Source organism: Salmo salar, chromosome 07 (genome assembly GCF_965601325.2).
Source record: "Salmo salar chromosome 07, fSalSal1, whole genome shotgun sequence".
Lineage (NCBI taxonomy): Eukaryota > Metazoa > Chordata > Actinopteri > Salmoniformes > Salmonidae > Salmo > Salmo salar.
Window position 1 is genome coordinate 40,296,401 of NC_138297.1, and position 17,232 is coordinate 40,313,632.

At 43.3% G+C, this 17,232-nt stretch overlaps 1 protein-coding gene across 3 annotated transcripts in view; it reads right to left on the reverse strand.

Annotated features, from left to right (window-relative positions):
* The window catches only part of LOC106609114 (copine-8), a 129,970-nt gene that overhangs the window by 53,588 nt on the left and 59,150 nt on the right, over window positions 1-17,232 (reverse strand). For all 3 annotated transcript variants that reach the window (XM_014207548.3, XM_014207545.3, XM_082977607.1), the window contains exon 6: window positions 15,950-16,026. In XM_014207548.3, the coding sequence (XP_014063023.1) occupies window positions 15,950-16,026 (77 nt within the window). The remainder of the gene's footprint in view (window positions 1-15,949; window positions 16,027-17,232) is intronic.

Here is a 17,232-nt window from a genome sequence, read left to right on the forward strand (position 1 = left end):
TCACATTTTTATAATAGTAAATCTGATATTGGTGAGTGCTAAACATGCCGGGTGTCTAAATAGCTAGCCCGTGATGGCTGGGCTATGTACTTAGAATATTGCAAAATGTGCTTTCACCAAAAAGCTATTTTAAAATCGGACACATCGAGTGCATAGAGGAGTTCTGTATCTATAATTCTTAAAATAATTGTTATGCTTTTTTGTGAACGTTTATCGTGAGTAATTTAGTAAATTGTTAGCAAATTTCCCGTATGCTAGTTCTGAACGTCACATGCTAATGTAAAAAGCTGTTTTTTGATATAAATATGAACTTGATTGAACAAAACATGCATGTATTGTATAACATAATGTCCTAGGTGTGTCATCTGATGAAGATCATCAAAGGTTAGTGCTGCATTTAGCTGTCTTCTGGGTTTTTGTGACATTATATGCTAGCTTGAAAAATGGGTGTCTGATTATTTCTGGCTTGGTACTCTGCTGACATAATCTAATGTTTTGCTTTCGCTGTAAAGCCTTTTTGAAATCGGACAGTGTGGTTAGATAAAGGAGAGTCTTGTCTTTAAAATGCTGTGAAATAGTCATATGTTTGAAAAATTGAAGTTTTTGTATTTTTGAGGAATTTGTAATTCGCGCCACGCCTATCATTGGATATTGGAGCAGGTGTTCCGCTAGCGGAACGTCTAGATGTAAGAGGTTAAAGAAAACCCTCTCTGTTCAATCAGATAGATAGCTCTGAATCCATGATATGGCAGAGGTTAAAAAACCATAACACGTACGGTTTTTCAACAACAGGTTATGGTCAATAAATAATTTGTTTACAGAGAAATAGCATTGTAGTTTTTCCAACAGTTTGCTAAGAGCTGGCAGCAAGCTGATAGGAACCAGCAAAGTAAGGACCAGCAAAGGATGCTTTACTATTCTTGGCCACTTTACCATTCTTGACTTTGGCTTCCCTCCAGGCCTGAGGACAAACACCTCTAGGCTCAGATTAAAGATATGACAGATTGGAGTGGCTATAGAGTCAGTTACCATCCTCACTAGCTTTACATCTAAGTTGTCAATGCCAAGTTGTCAATGCCGAAAAAATCCACCTCTCACACTAACTTTAGAAAATGTGAAATTACAATGTTATTCCTTCATTATTAGTTTTTTTTCTGTATGAATACGATGGCTCATTGTTCATAGTTGGCATTTCCTGCCTAAGTTTGCCCACTTGGGCAATGATGAAATCATTAAAATAATTGGCAACATCAAATGGTTTTGTGATGAATAAGCCATCGGATTCGATGAAAGATACGAGGTGAATTTGTCTTTCTGCACATAATTTCATTTAAAGCACTCCAAAGTTTTTTTTCCACATCTTTCTTTATATCATTGATATTAGCTTCATAATATAGTTTATTCTTATTGTTGTTGAGCTTTGTAACATAATTTCTCAATTTGCATAAGTCAACCATTCAGATGTGCAGCCAGACTTATTAGCCACCCCTTTTGCCCCATCTCTTTCAACCATACAGTTTTTCCATTCCTCATAAATCCATGGAGCCTTAACAGTTCTGACAGTTTAACAGGTGCATGATTATCAACTATTGGAAGAAGCAATTTCATAAATTCAGTGCAGCGTCTGGATGCTGCTTATTAATCACCAACAAGACCAACAAATATCTTTAACATCATCCACATAAAATCTTTTGTATGATCTCCTATACACTACTTTAGGCCCAGTTTTTGGAACCTTGGCTTTCCTGGATATAGCCAATGGTGTATCAGTGATCACTGCATCCAATGGGTACGGATACAGTTTAGAACAAAGTTTTAAAGTATTAAAAATGTGATCAATACATGTGGATGATCTTGTTCCTGTGGTGTTTGTTAACACCCTGGTAAGTTGATTAATAACCTGAACCATATTACAGGCACTGGTTACAGTTAGAAGCTTCCTCTTTAGCAGTCAGTTTGATGAAAACCAGTCAATATTCAGGTCCCCAAGAAAGTAGACCTCTCTGTTTACATCACATACAGTATCAAGCTTTTTATACACATTATCTAGATACTGACTGTTCGCACTTGGTGGCCTAGAGCAACACCCTAAAAGAATTGTGCTGAATTAAAAAGGTTTTAGGCATTATCCCTTGTCAGTAATGACTTGAGTATGAGGAGAGAGAAAAGCGGACTGAGAGGGAGTATTAACATCATTTTGCACTTTGGAAAGGTATCCAAAAGGGCCAATACAACACAGTACAAGTTTACAGGAATGACTATCACCATGGTGACTGCTTTCTAGGAGGTGGCAGGGGAGTGTGTGAGCGTGTGCGTGTGCATGTGTGTGTGTGCCAGCTTATGTGCACCCTCTCCTCCCCCACCTGTAAAATTAAATTAATGCTATGTTGTAATAATTCATTATAGTATTATTATTGTATTACTGATAATAACACGTATGTGAAAACCAATAAAAAAATATATAAACAGCTTACATGCATGCATGTGTGTGTGTGTTCATACTTGCGCATGTGAGCGTGCATTTGTATGTGTGTGCATACTTGTGCATGTGAGCGTGCATGCTAGTGCATGCGTGTGTGTGTGGTTTGAAATGAGGCCAAGAGTAGCACTCTGATGTGAGCAGGTCGTGCTGTGAAGAGTGTGGAGCACCCACAGGGGGTTGCCAGATTGGCCTTTGTTTATAATTTGAATTCCAGTTCATCACAGCGCTCTTCAACTGGCAACTGGCAATATTATAAAGACATATACATTTGAAGAGATGCCATGAAATTGCTTTCAGGCAGCAGATCAGAGATTGAAGCAACAGGGAAGAGTCTTAGAAAGTGCATGCAAAGGTTTGAAAGCGAGACTAAAGAAATGAATAATATACAGTATGAAGTGACGGTGCACGTGTGTGTGTGTGCCAGGCGCGTAACTTGCGGGGTGGACGGCTTCTATCCACAAGCCATAAGACTCCTGAACATCTAGTCAAATGGCTACCCAGACGATTCACATTGCCCCCCCACCCCTCTCCACACCACTGCCACTCTCTGTTGTCATCTATGCATAGTCACTTGAATTAACTCTACCTACATGTACATACTACCTCAACTAACCGGTGCCCCCGCACATTGACTCTGTACCGGCACCCCTCTGTATATACTGTTATTTTTTACTGCTCCTCTTTAATTACTTGTTACTTTTATCTCTTATTCTTATCCATATTTGTTTAACCTGCACTGTCGGTTAGGGGCTCGTAAGTAAGCATTTCACTGTAAGGTTGCAGTCGTTGTATTCGGCGCATGTGACTAATAAAATTAGATATTTTTCAAATGGATGTTTCCTGGTGACAATGTGAGCATCTCGAGTGACAACTGGTAACAATTATATTGGGCTCAATTTTGTGAAAACATTGGTAGTATTATAAACTATGGGTGTTGCTACAGGTTACCAAGGCAAGAGGGGGTGTCAAATTGACATATTTCAAATATTGGGAGGGTCATGACCCAGTGTTGTGTTTGAGACCACCTAAAGCGAGACCGATTCAAGACAAAGACTGGAGGAGGGGGGGTTGAGATAGAGTCAAGACTGAGACCGGGAGGGGGACAAGGGGTCTGACCAGAAAAATGCCAGTCCAATTCAAGACCATGATTGTAATTTTGTCAAATCGCAAATCACCACCATAATAAGATTTAAAAATGTCCAGTATTTCTGTGTTCATATTTCAAGACAACATGTGGATTCTTAAGACATTCAGAGTAGTGAACAAAATCCATGCTGTGGGAAAATAGAGCCACTCTACAAATTATTACTAACCCAAACACAGTGGGGAACAATGGGTCTTCTACACCTTCAGAGAAGGGCTAAGGATTTATAAAATAAGAATTCTAATAATATAATTCTAATATTATAATTTTCAATGATGTTCTGATTTAATCTCTTCAGCTTTTGTTGGAAAGGAAAAGGTTAACACTGAAGAGAAAAAAAGATCCAATCAGGATTTTTCTTTGCTGGTCTCTGGGGAGATAAATCTAGCTAGCTAAGTCAGTTATTGGCTAGACCATCACAAGCTGGATAAAAGCATCTGCCATTCAACTGTATCTGGGAGTGACAGTGGAATCAACCAATCACATTTTGAGTTAGTAGGTTGGAACGTTTTTACAAAAACGTATGGAAACTTCTGCATTGAAGGCCAACAGGTCACTACGCAATTGCGATTAGTTGTTTTTCCCACAGCCTATCTAGCTAGCTTTTGTTGTGGCTAGTTTGCAGCGGCAGCAGCAGGTGTTATCAAAGAGGATGTTGTTGCTAATTTGTTAGATTCTCCCTCTTCAAGAATAACTTTTAACAAGAAGTTAAGTTTCAAATGATAATCATCTAGTGAGTGGAACTGTGTTTTTATTCAAGCGTGCTTGCTGTTAGCCATTTCGTTGAAACATTGTTGCATTTAGCAACATGAAATCTTATACAAATATTTTATTTTACACCCCCAGTGTCACGTCCTGACCATAGTAAGTTGTTCGTTTCTATGGTAGAGTGGTCAGGGCGTGACAGGGGGTGTTGATCTGTTTTTGTATGTTTATGTTCAGGTTCTAGTTGTTGTATTTCTATGTGGGTTGTTGTTTGGCATGACCTCCAATTAGAAACAGCTGGTTGTCGTTGTCTCTAATTGGAGGCCATACTTAAGTTGTTTGTCCCACCTGCCCTTGTGGGTGATTATATTTTGAGTAGTGTGTTTTTTTCCCTCTCTGCGTCACAGTTTGTTGTTTTTTGTAATTCAAGTTTATTTATGTATGGCATTTAGTTTCACGGTCAATAAATACGTGGAACTACGAAAACGCTGCATCTTGGTCTGTTCCTTATAACAGCCGTGACACCCAGGAAGAACATGACACTTTTTAAAACATTTTCTGACAAGCGAGCACTTAGATATGGTCATTTTCACGGTTTCAAAAATTCTTAGAATGTTTAGGAATTATGACGTTAGTTAAAATTTTATAGCAATATGGTGTGGGAAAGCGACCATGCGTTTGGTGAATTAATAGACACTGCAGTAAATAAAAACGAATAAAAACATCTGTCTTGTCCAGGACCGGAGTCTACACAGACTGGTGCGCTATAGCCAATCAGAGCTACAGTAGGCCTTTATACAAACAAGCCATTTGCCACACGGGCCTGCCATCATTCACTTTGAACTGGATATGTGTTTACAGGCAGTTGCAACAGCGCGACTTTAGATCATTAGAACGCATTCGCCAAAAGACACAAAATATACCTGAATGGATTTCAGCAAATATGTAAACACCACGGGAGTCCTCTTACATTTGGGAATTTGACAGTCCTATTGATCAAACAACCATGAAAAGGTAGTCTCTCTCTCCCTCAGTTATGCACATAAACAACAAGATTAACAACTAATGCTAGCCAGAGCAAGATGAGTGAAAATATAATGAAAGAACATTAGATAAACTTCTCCAACTTTTTCAGCTAGTTGGCTGTCAAATTTGCACTGATAAACAATGGATAATTGTAGCCTCCTCGTCCTTCTGTAGCTTGTAAGCGAGAGCGTTCCTGACTAACTATTACTTTTTTTGCCTGTTTACTACCACCGGTCATATTCATCGGGTGTTGTGTGTTTGTAAATTCATCAGCTATTCTGCACTCTGGCACACTCAGACGAGTGTCCTGAAATCGGAGTAGATAGCCATAGTGAATTTGCGAACGCAAGAGGCATGCTAACTGGATAACAGTTGTTCAAGTTCTTGCTAGATAACCAAATGACACATGCATCTCTAGATGTGTATAGCAACTGAAAAACAATAGGAGGGTAAAAAGTCCTACTCCTCCAATGGCATGACATGGCAACCTCCTAGCAGCTAGCTGGTTTTAGCTTGCTACATAAATAGATGCACTAGCCTATTAGCCACGTTATGACTGACGTGATCATTGTCCTTGCTAGTTTGATTGTATTAACATTCCCAGCCTTAGTTACATTCGTCAGTTTTTGTCCAAACTATTGAGTCATTGAAACTGAAACAGTGCAACTGAAACTGCAACTGTTTGTTTCATATCTGCAAAGTAGTTAAAATGCTGTCAGTTCCACTTTAAACTTTAGGTCACCAGTTACTTTGTGTGCTAAACGTAAAATGTTTTTTTGCAATGGGAAGTAATAGTTGTACATTTCGATTGGGAAATGCGTAATGGTTAGCTTATTATGTCTGCGTTTATAGACTGCTTAACCTTTAAAATAATGCTGTGTGTGACTGCTGTCATTCTATCGGCCCTACTAAGTGGTGTAATGGTGCCAGGTGAAGTGGGTATGTACTAAAATGTTCCAAAAAGTTCCCAGAATGGCCCGCTCAGCGAAGGAAAGGCAACCTGTGTGAAAAATTCTATGTTTCTGATGTTTTTTGTTTTATGTTTTTCAATGCATTTTTCAGACTTTCACTCTCAAAATCACACTTTTGTTTTTATAGAAAAAAGGCACAGATTTGATGCTCTAAGTCCACAACAATGCTTAAACCACATCAATCTGATTGGGTGGGCCTGTCACCCAGGCCCATCCATATCTACGCCCCTGATGCAAACAGCTCATGATGACAATTGCGCATTACAAATAGCCAAGTAACCAACACTTCGGACAAAACTTTTTCAATACCTGGTTTGCTTGTTCCCTTAGTTAGCATTTACTAGTAGATATCATAAGTTGAAAAGTTTTTCCTACCCCACCGGCTACTGATGTCATTCTTCTGTGAGCTTCTCCAAGCCAAAACCAGATGAGAGCTGCACACTCTTGCTGCCTGCAGATTATATTCCGCTGAAACTAGGCTGTGTGTGCAGCGCGCATGTGAATACATTTCACGTGCTCTGCGATTGTGTAGGCAACTTTGTGCATGATTTCTCTGTTGTAGTACATAATTGATAAGTCGTATACCTCCTCTACGTATACCTCCTCTACTATACACATTGCCCACTGAAAATAAAAGTGGGTATACGGCTTACACAGTACCTGCGTATACCCTCCACTACACCACTGGCCCTTTGTGTTTTACAAAAAGTGCACTCTCCTACATGAGTGGGCTGGTATTACGGTTGCTGTCCTTTCAGAATCACAAACCTGTCACACACTGAAAGCCTATAGGTTTGCCACTGCGCAAACATGTCTATAATAGATATAAAGACTGTTAAGATATTAATGTTTCAAGAAAGGAGTGTATGCATTTGGCCTGGCGAAGTGGTTTTATGCGCTGACTGAATGGAAGCTGATAATTATGATACTCCGTTGGTCTCGGGAAGAAATTACAAGTCCTCACTGTCATGAGACCAGTCTCGAGTACTACAATACTGTCATGACCCCCCCATCCCCCCTGCAATTTACGTGCCTGGCGCGCACGCACGCACACACACACACACACACACACACACACACACACACACACACAACACACACACACACACACACACACACACACACACACACACACACACACTATTATGCATTTCTTTAGTCTTGCTTTCAAAACTTTACATGCACTTTCAAAGAATCTATCCTACAACAAACCCAGTCAGAGACAGCCTGCATGTCTCACAGACTGACCAGCAGCAACAACCTATACTCCTTATTTAGCCTATGTTTAGGAAACAAAATGTGGAGGCCAAAATTGTTGGGGGAAAGCCCTCATAATGTTTATGCAATCTAATAATCACCGTAAGAATACTTCCAGAACAGGCTTTATATTTTATTCAATTGAGAAAATCTACAAAACCAATTGGCCCACCTAGTCTTTATTGATAGAGATGCATGTGACATTGTATCAACAGTGGACTAATGAAACAAATACCAGCTTGAGTAGATTTTTCCTTTAACTATAGTCAAACAAACAGGCCGAGGGTTGTGACACAAGGTTTGTGAGGAAGAGAGAAGTGAGAAAGGCATAAACGAGCAGACTTCTAGTAATGAGCATCAGCTTTAGCATTATAGTGTGTGTGTGTCTGTGTATGAGAAAACATCTCATTAGAGAGCATGAGCTCACACCTGCTGTTAACAGGAAGACCGACAATGAGGGAGTGGTGTTGAAATGCATACACATACACACCTCCACCTTCAATGCATGTTCCCAACAGCCAGTTCCCAATCCACACCTGGATTGTGTAACATTTGCCCATTACTGTTTTCAAAATTCATCAAGCTCTGTCAAATTGGTTGCTGATCATTGCTAGACAACTATTTTCAGATCTTGCCATAGATTTTCAAGCAGCATTAAGTCAAAACTGTAATTTGGCCACTTAGGAAAATACACTGTCTTCTTGGTAAGCAACTCCAGTGTAGATTTGGTCTTGTGTGTTATGCTATTGTCCTGCTGAAAGCTGAATTCATCTGGTGGATAGCAGACTGAACCAGGTTTTCCTCTAGGATGTTGCCTGTGCTTAACAATTACAAGCATACCCATAACATGATGCAGCCACCACTATGCTTGAAAATATGGAGAGTGGTACTCAGTAATGTGTTGTATTGGATTACAAACAGAAGACTTCAGTTAATTCCTTTGCCACATTTTTTGCAGTATTACTTTAGTGCCTTGTTGCAAACAGGATGGATGTTTGGGAATATTTTTATTCTGTACGGTCTTCCTTCTTTTCACTCTGTCAATTAGGTTAGTATTGTGAAGTAACTACAATGTTGTTGATCCATCCTCAGTTTTGTTCTATCACAGCCATTAAACTCTGTTTTAAAGTCACCATTGGGGAAATCCCTGAGAGGTTTCCTTCCTCTCCTGCAACTGAGTTAGAAAGGACACCTGCGTCTTTGTAGTGACTGGGTGTATTGATACACCATCCAAAGTGTAATAAATAACTTCACCATGCTCAAAGGGATATCGAATGTCTGCTTTATTTTTACCCATCTACCAATAGGTGCCCATCTTTGTGAGGAATCGAAAACCTCCCTGGACATTGTGGTGTAATCTGTGTTTGAAATTCACTGCTTGACTGAGGGACCTGAAAGATACTTGTATGTGTGGGATACAGAGATGAGCTTGACGCCTTGATAAGTTCCTTTCCTGAGGATGGCTCACCCCTCACAATTCTGGGTGACTTTAACCTCCCTACGTCTACCTTTGACTCATTTCTCTCTGCCTCCTTCTTTCCACTCCTCTCCTCTTTTGGCCTCACCCTCTAACCGTCCCCCCCTACTCACAAGGCAGGCAATACGCTTGACCTCATCTTTACTAGATGCTGTTCTTCTACCAATCTCACTGCAACTCCCCTCCAAGTCTCCGACCACTACCTTGTATCCCTTTCCCTCTCACTCTCCTCCAACACTACTCACTCTGCCCCTACTCAGATGGTATTGCGCCGTCGCAACCTTCGCTCTCTCTCTCCTGCTACTCTCTCCTCTTCCATCCTATCATCTCTTCCCTCTGCTCAATCCTTCTCCAACCAATCTCCTGATTCTGCCTCCTCAACTCCCTTTCTGCATCCTTTGACTCTCTATGTCCCCTGTCCTCCCGGCCGGCTCGGTCCTCCCCTCCTTTTCCGTGGCTTGACGACTCATTGCGAGCTCACAGAACAGCGCTCCGGGCAGCCGAGCGGAAATGGAGGAAAACTAGCCTCCCTGCGGACCTGGCATCTTTTCACTCCCTCCTCTCCACATTTTCTTCCTCTGTTTCTGCTGCTAAAGCCACTTTCTACCACTCTAAATTCCAAGCATCTGCCTCTAACCCTAGGAAGCTCTTTGCCACCTTCTCCTCCCTCCTGAATCCTCCTCCCCCTCCCCCCCCCCCTCCCTCTCTGCGGACGACTTTGTCAACCATTTTGAAAGAAGGTTGACGACATCCGATCCTCGTTTGTTAAGTCAAACGACACCGCTGGTCCTGCTCACATTGCCCTACCCTATGCTTTGACCTCTTTCTCCCCTCTCTCTCCAGATGAAATCTTGCGACTTGTGACGGCCGGCCGCCCAACAACCTGCGCGCTTGACCCTATCCCCTCCTCTCTTCTCCAGACCATTTCCGGAGACCTTCTCCCTTACCTCACCTCGCTCATCAACTCATCCTTGACCGCTGGCTACGTCCCTTCCGTCTTCAAGAGAGCGAGAGTTGCACCCCTTCTCAAAAAACCTACACTCAATCCCTCCGATGTCAACAACTTCAGACCAGTATCCCTTCTTTCTTTCCTCTCCAAAACTCTTGAGCGTGCCGTCCTTGGCCAGCTCTCTTGCTATCTCTCTCAGAATGACCTTCTTGATCCAAATAAGTCAGGTTTCAAGACTGGTCATTCAACTGAGACTGCTCTTCTCTGTGTCACGGAGGCTCTCTGCACTGCTAAAGCTAACTCTCTCCTCTGCTCTCATCCTTCTAGACCTATCTGCTGCCTTTGATACTGTGAACCATCAGATCCTCCTCTCCATCCTCTCCGAGTTGGGCATCTCCGGCGCGGCTCACTCTTGGATTGCGTCCTACCTGACAGGTCGCTCCAACCAGGTGGCATGGCGAGAATCCGTCTCCGCACCACGTGCTCTCAACACTGGTGTCCCCCAGGGCTCAGTTCTAGGCCCTCTCCTATTCTCGCTATACACCAAGTCACTTGGCTCTGTCATATCCTCACATGGTCCCTCCTATCATTGCTACGCAGACGACACACAATTAATCTTCTCCTTTCCCCCTTCTGATAACCAGGTGGCGAATTGCATCTCTGCATGTCTGGCAGACATATCAGTGTGGATGACGGATCACCACCTCAAGCTGAACCTCGGCAAGACGGAGCTGCTCTTCCTCCCGGGGAAGGACTGCCCGTTCCATGATCTCGCCATCACGGTTGACAACTCCATTGTGTCCTCCTCCCAGAGTGCTAAGAGCCTTAGCGTGACCCTGGACAACATCCTGTCGTTCTCCGCTAACATCAAGGCGGTGACCCGATCCTGTAGGTTCATGCTCTACAACATTCGCAGAGTACGACCCTGCCTCACACAGGAAGCAGTGCAGGTCCTAATCCAGGCACTTGTCATCTCCCGTCTGGATTACTGCAACTCGCTGTTGGCGGGGCTCCCTGCCTGTGCCATCAAACCCCTACAACTCATCCAGAACGCCGCAGCCCGTCTGGTGTTCAACCTTCCCAAGTTCTCTCACGTCACCCCGCTCCTCCGCACACTCCACTGGCTTCCAGTTGAAGCTCGCATCTGCTACAAGACCATGGTGCTTGCCAACGGAGCTGTGAGGGGAACGGCACCTCCGTACCTTCAGGCTCTGATCAGTCCCTACACCCAAAGAAGGGCACTGCGTTCATTCACCTCTGGCCTACTCGCCTCTCTACCTCTGCGGAAGCACAGTTCCCGCTCAGCCCAGTCAAAACTGTTCGCTGCTGTGGCACCCCAATGGTGGAACAAGCTCCCTCACGACGCCAGGACAGCGGAGTCAATCACCACCTTCCGGAGACGCCTGAAACCCCACCTCTTTAAGGAATACCTGGGATAGGATTAAGTAATCCTTCTAACCCCCCCACCCTCCCCCCCAAAAAATATATAGATGTACTATTGTAAAGTGGTTGTTCCACTGGATGTCATAAGGTGAATTCACCAATTTGTAAGTCGCTCAGGATAAGAGCGTCTGCTAAATGAAGTAAATGTAAAAATAATCCTCCTGATTCCTGCTAACAAGCAAAAATTAAAGCAGGAAGCACCAATGACTCAGTCTATAAAAAAGTGTTCAGATGAAGCAGATGCTAAACTACAGGACTGTTTTGCTAGCACAGACTGGAATATGTTCCGGGATTCTTCCGATGGCTTTGAGGAGTACAGCACATCAGTCACCGACTTCATCAATAAGTGCATTGATTACATCGTCCCTACAGTGACTGTAAGTACATAACCCAACCAGAAGCCATGGATTACAGGCAACTTCCGCACTGAGCTAAAGGGTAGAGCTGCCGCTTTCAAGGAGTGGGACTCTAACCCGGAAGCTTATATGAAATCCACCTATGCCCGCCGATGAACCATCAAACAGGTAAAGCATCAATACACGACTAAGACAGAATCGTACTACACCGGCTCCGACGCTTGTCGGATGTGGCAGGGGTTGCAAACGATTACAGACTACAAAAGGGAAGCACAGCCGAGAGCTGCCCAGTAACCCGAGCCTACCAGACGAGCTAAATAACTTCTACGCTCGCTTAGAGGCAAGTAACACTGAAACACACACGAGAGCGTCAACTGTTCCGTACGACTGTGTGATCACGCTCTCCGCAGCCGATGTGAGTAAGACCTTTAAGTGAGTAAGACCTTTAACTTCTTTGGGACAGGGGGCAGTATTTTCACGTTCGGATGAAAAGCATGCCCAGAGTAAACTGCCTGCTACTCAGGCCCAGAAGCTAATATATGCATATTATTAGTAGATTTGGATAGAGAACACGCTGACGTTTCTAAAACTGTTTGAATGATGTCGGTGAGTATAACAGAAGTCATATGGCAGGCAAAAACCTGTCTTCCCTGTGGCTCAGTTGGTAGAGCATGGTGTTCGCAACGCCAGCATGGTGTGTGCAATGCCAGGGTTGAGGGTTTGATTCCCACGGGGGGCCAGTACAAAAAAAAAAAAAAAAAAAATGCATGAAATGAAATGTATGCATTCACTACTGTAAGTTGCTCTGGATAAGAGTGTCTGCTAAAATGACTAAAATGTAAGAAATCCAACCAGGAAGTGGGAAATCTGAGGTTTGTAATTTTTCAAGTGATTGCCTATCCAATATACAGTGTCTGTGGGGTCATATTGCACTTTCTAAGGCTTCCACTAGATGTCAACAGTCTTTAGAATGTTGTTTCAGGCTTCTACTGTGAATGGGGAGAGAATAAGAGCTATTGGAATCAGGTGTCTGGAAAAATGGCATGAGCTCAGTCATGCGTGCTGCCGTGAGAGTGAGCTGAGTTCCTTTTCATTTCTAAAGACAAAGGAATTGTCCGGTTGGAATATTATCGAAGATTTATGATAAAAACATCCTAAAGATTGATTCTATACATCGTTTGACATGTTTCTACGATCTATAATAGAACTTTTTTCACTTTTCGTCTGCTCGCGCATTTTGCATTTGGAATAGTGAACTGAACACACAAACAAAAAGGAGGTATTTGGACATAAATATGGACTTTATCGAAACAAAAAGAACATTTATTGTGGAACTGGGATTCCTGGGAGTGGATTCCGATGAAGATCATCAAAGGTAAGTGAATATTTATAATGCTATTTCTGACTTCTGTTGACTCCACAACATGGCGGGTATCTGTATGGCTTGTTTTGGTGTCTGAGTGCTGTACTCAGATTATTGCATGGTGTGCTTTTCCGTAAAGCTTTTTTGAAATCTGACACAGCAGTTGCATTAAGGAGAAGTGTATCTCTAATCCTATGCATAACACTTGTAACTTTTATCATCGTTTATGATGAGTATTTCTGTACATTTATGTGCTCATTCACCGGAAGTTTTGGAGGCAAAACATTTCTGAACATTGCGTGCTGTATGTAAAATGTTTTTAAAAAATATATAAATACGAACTTTATCGAGCAAAACATACATTTATTGTGTAACATTGAGTCCTGGGAGTGTCATCTGAGGAAGATCGTCAAAGGTTAGTGATTAATTTTAGCTGTATTTCTGGTTTTTGTGACGCCTCTCCTTGCTTGAAAAAGTGTGGTTTATCTTGTCTAGGTGCTGTCCTAACATAATCTAATGGTATGCTTTCGCCGTGAAGCCTTTTTGAAATCGGACACTGTGGTTGGATTAACGAGAAGTGTATCTTTAAAATGGTGTATAATACATGTATGTTTGAGAAATTTGAATTATGAGATTTTGTTGTTTTGAGTTTGGCGCCCTGCTATTTCATTGGCTGTTGGCTAGGGGTTCCGCTGGCGGAATGGGGTTCGCTAACGGAACGTCTTTCCTCAACAGGTTAAACAGGTCAACATTCACAAGGCCACAGGGCCAGACGGATTACCAGGACGTGTACTCCGAGCATGCGCCGACCAACTGGCAAGTGTCTTCATGGACATTTTCAACCTCTCCCTGTCGGAGTCTGTAATACCAACATGTTTCAAGCAGACCACCATAGCCCCTGTCCCCAAGAACACTAAGGTAACCTGCCTAAATGACTACTGACCCGTAGCACTCACGTCTGTAGTCATGAAATGCTTTGAAAGGCTGGTCATTGCTCACATCAACACCATTATCCCAGAAACCCTAGACCCACTCCAATTTGCATGCAACTCCAACAGATCCACAGTTGATGCAATCTCTATTGCACTCCACACTTCCCTTTCACACCTGGACAAAAGGAACACCTATGTGAGGCTGTTATTCATTGACTACAGCTCACCATTCAACACCACAGTGCCCTCAAAGCTCATCACTAAGCTAAGGACCCTGGGACTAAACACCTTCCTCTGCAACTGGATCCTGGACTTCCTGACGGGCTGCCCCCAGGTGGTAAGGGTAGGTAACAACACATCCGCCACGCTGATCCTCGACACTGGAGCCCCTCAGGGGTGCGTGCTCAGTCGCCTCCTGTACTCCCTGTTCACTCATGACTGCACGGCCAGGCACGACTCCAACACCATCATTAAGTTTGCTGATGACCCAATAGTGGTAGGCCTGATCACCGACAACGATGAGACAGCATATAGGGAGGAGGTCAGAGACCTGACCGTGTGGTGCAAGGACAACAACCTCTCCCGCAATGCGATCAAGACAAAGGAGATGATTGTGGACTACATGAAAAGGAGGACCGAGCACGCCCCCATTCTCATCTACGGGGCTGTAGTAGAGCAGGTTGACAGTTCAAGTTCCTTGGTGTCCACATCACCAACAAACTAACATGGTCCAAGCACACCAAGACAGTCGTGAAGAGGGCACGAGTAAACTTGTTCCCCCTCAGGAGACTGAAAAGATTTGGCATGGGTCCTCAGATCCTCAAAGGGTTTTACAGCTGCACCATCAAGAGCATCCTGACGGGTTGCATCACTGCCTCGTATGGCAACTGCTCGGCCTCCGACCGCAAGGCACTACAGAGGGTAGTGCGTACGGCCCAGTACATCACTGAGGCCAAGCTTCCTGCCATCCAGGACCTCTATACCAAGTGGTGTCAGAGGAATACTCCAGCCACCCTAGTCATAGACTGTTCTCTCTGCTAACGCACGGCATGCGGTAGCGGAGCGCCAAGTTTAGGTCCAAGAGGCTTCTAAACAGCTTCTACCCCCAAGCCATAAGACTCCTGAACATTGAATCAAATGGCTACCCAGACTATTTGCATTGCCCCCAACCACCCTCTTCTACACTGCTACTACTCTCTGTTATTATCTATGCATAGTCACTTTAATAACTCTACCTACATGTACATATTACCTCAATTACCTCGACACCGGTGCCCCCGCACATTGACTCTGTACCGGTACACCCTGTATATAGCCCCGCTATTGTTATTTACTGCTGCTCTTTAATTATTTGTTATTCTTATCTCTTTCTTTTTTGGGGGGGGCGGATTTTCTTAAAACTGCATTGTTGGTTAAGGGCTTGTAAATAAGTATTTCACTGTAAGGTCTACAACTGTTGTATTCGGCGCATGTGACATATAACATGTGAATTGTTTTGAGTGAATGCCATAAGAACTGGGTCAGGGTTAGCCTGCATATAGAATCTTTATAGAATCTGTATTATTTTGTTGCCAATTATGCCATTTAGCAGACTTTTTTTTATCCAAAGCGACTTACAGTCATGCATGTATACATTTAACATACGGGTGGTCCCGGGAATTAAACCCACTATCCTGGTGACATGCTCAACCAACTGAGCTACAAAGGACCATACTGTCTATGGGTTTGAGGTGTGAGTGTAGTGATGTTGTATAGCATGGAGTTTTGAGGTTAGAGTGAAACCGTATAATAGGGGTCAGAGGTTAGAGGTAATTGGTTTAAAATGGAGGAACAGAGATACTCACACAATAGGTTTCTCCATACGGCTGCCCAGTGATCCCACCACCTCTCCCAACGTACAGAACGCCTGGCCAAGGAAGTCCTACAGAAACAGAGACAGAGATACGAGTTATATATATATATATTTGGGCACATTCTGGTGAAGTGGAAGATATAGGAGACACACACACACGCATGCATGGGTGCACACATCCACACAAACCACACACAGCGGACTCCCATCTCATACTGCGCAAAGAATACTCTTTATGAAACATGACATTGACATTAACACAATGAATCACATGTTGGGGGATGGGGGAAGGAGAACCCTTGTGATTCTATTAGCCAGTGTCTGGAAAAACACCAACACTTCATAATGGAATCTCACTGTGGTCTTCTCTGACCACAATGTCTAGTATAAGCAGTGTGTGCTGTATAATCCCTATAGGCTTTATAGCCCAGTTATTTCCAGCATGCTCCAGCAGCCAGACCTGGGTTCAAATACTATTTGAAATACTTTAAGTATTTGCTCTAGCCTGCCTGGGTTACCAAATGGTCAGTTTATCAGTTTTAGGACTATTGTATTGATTCCATTGCGCCAAGAAAACTCAACCAAGCCTAGATAAAGTATTTGAAAAGGCTTCAAATAGTATTCGAACCCAGGTCTGATATCCACCCAGCTCCACTACCACACCTGCTCTGCTTCCTTGCCTGCCTGCCTGCCTGCCTGCCTATCTGCCTCTCACATGTTAACACAGTAAAGGTTGATCTCCAGTGGAATTCCCCAGAGGGCTGGCCAGGGCTGGCTAAGCAGCCTCTAAAACTGCCAAGTGTGTCATTCCCAGCCTGAGATTATTGATTTCACCCCCTGTTTATATGCCTTATCGAGGAAGGGAGAAAAGGAGAGAGACAGAGTGAGAGGAAGAGCAAGAGCGAGAGAGATTGGGGGCAGAGGGAAGGAGAGAGAGAGGGATAGAGAATGTATCCAGCGTGAACGTCTGTGAAATTGGGAGAGACAGTTCCAGAATGGAGGACCAGTGAAAAAAGCCTTGTGACTAAGAGTGTGTGTGTGTTCACAGTATGTGTGTGCTATGGTCCCTGGTTGCGTACCTTTAAGGATAATTTTTTTTAACTGCAACGTTAACGCAACGTGTTTTACACAATACGACAGGCGGTGGACCAGGGGATATGGGCTTTATTATAGCGTTACTATTGTGCCAACACCAACAGGTAGAGGAGCATCTCTTGTACTCCCCACATTGAATTGTGCACGTCATCCACCAAATCTTTGTGGAAAAACGGCAGT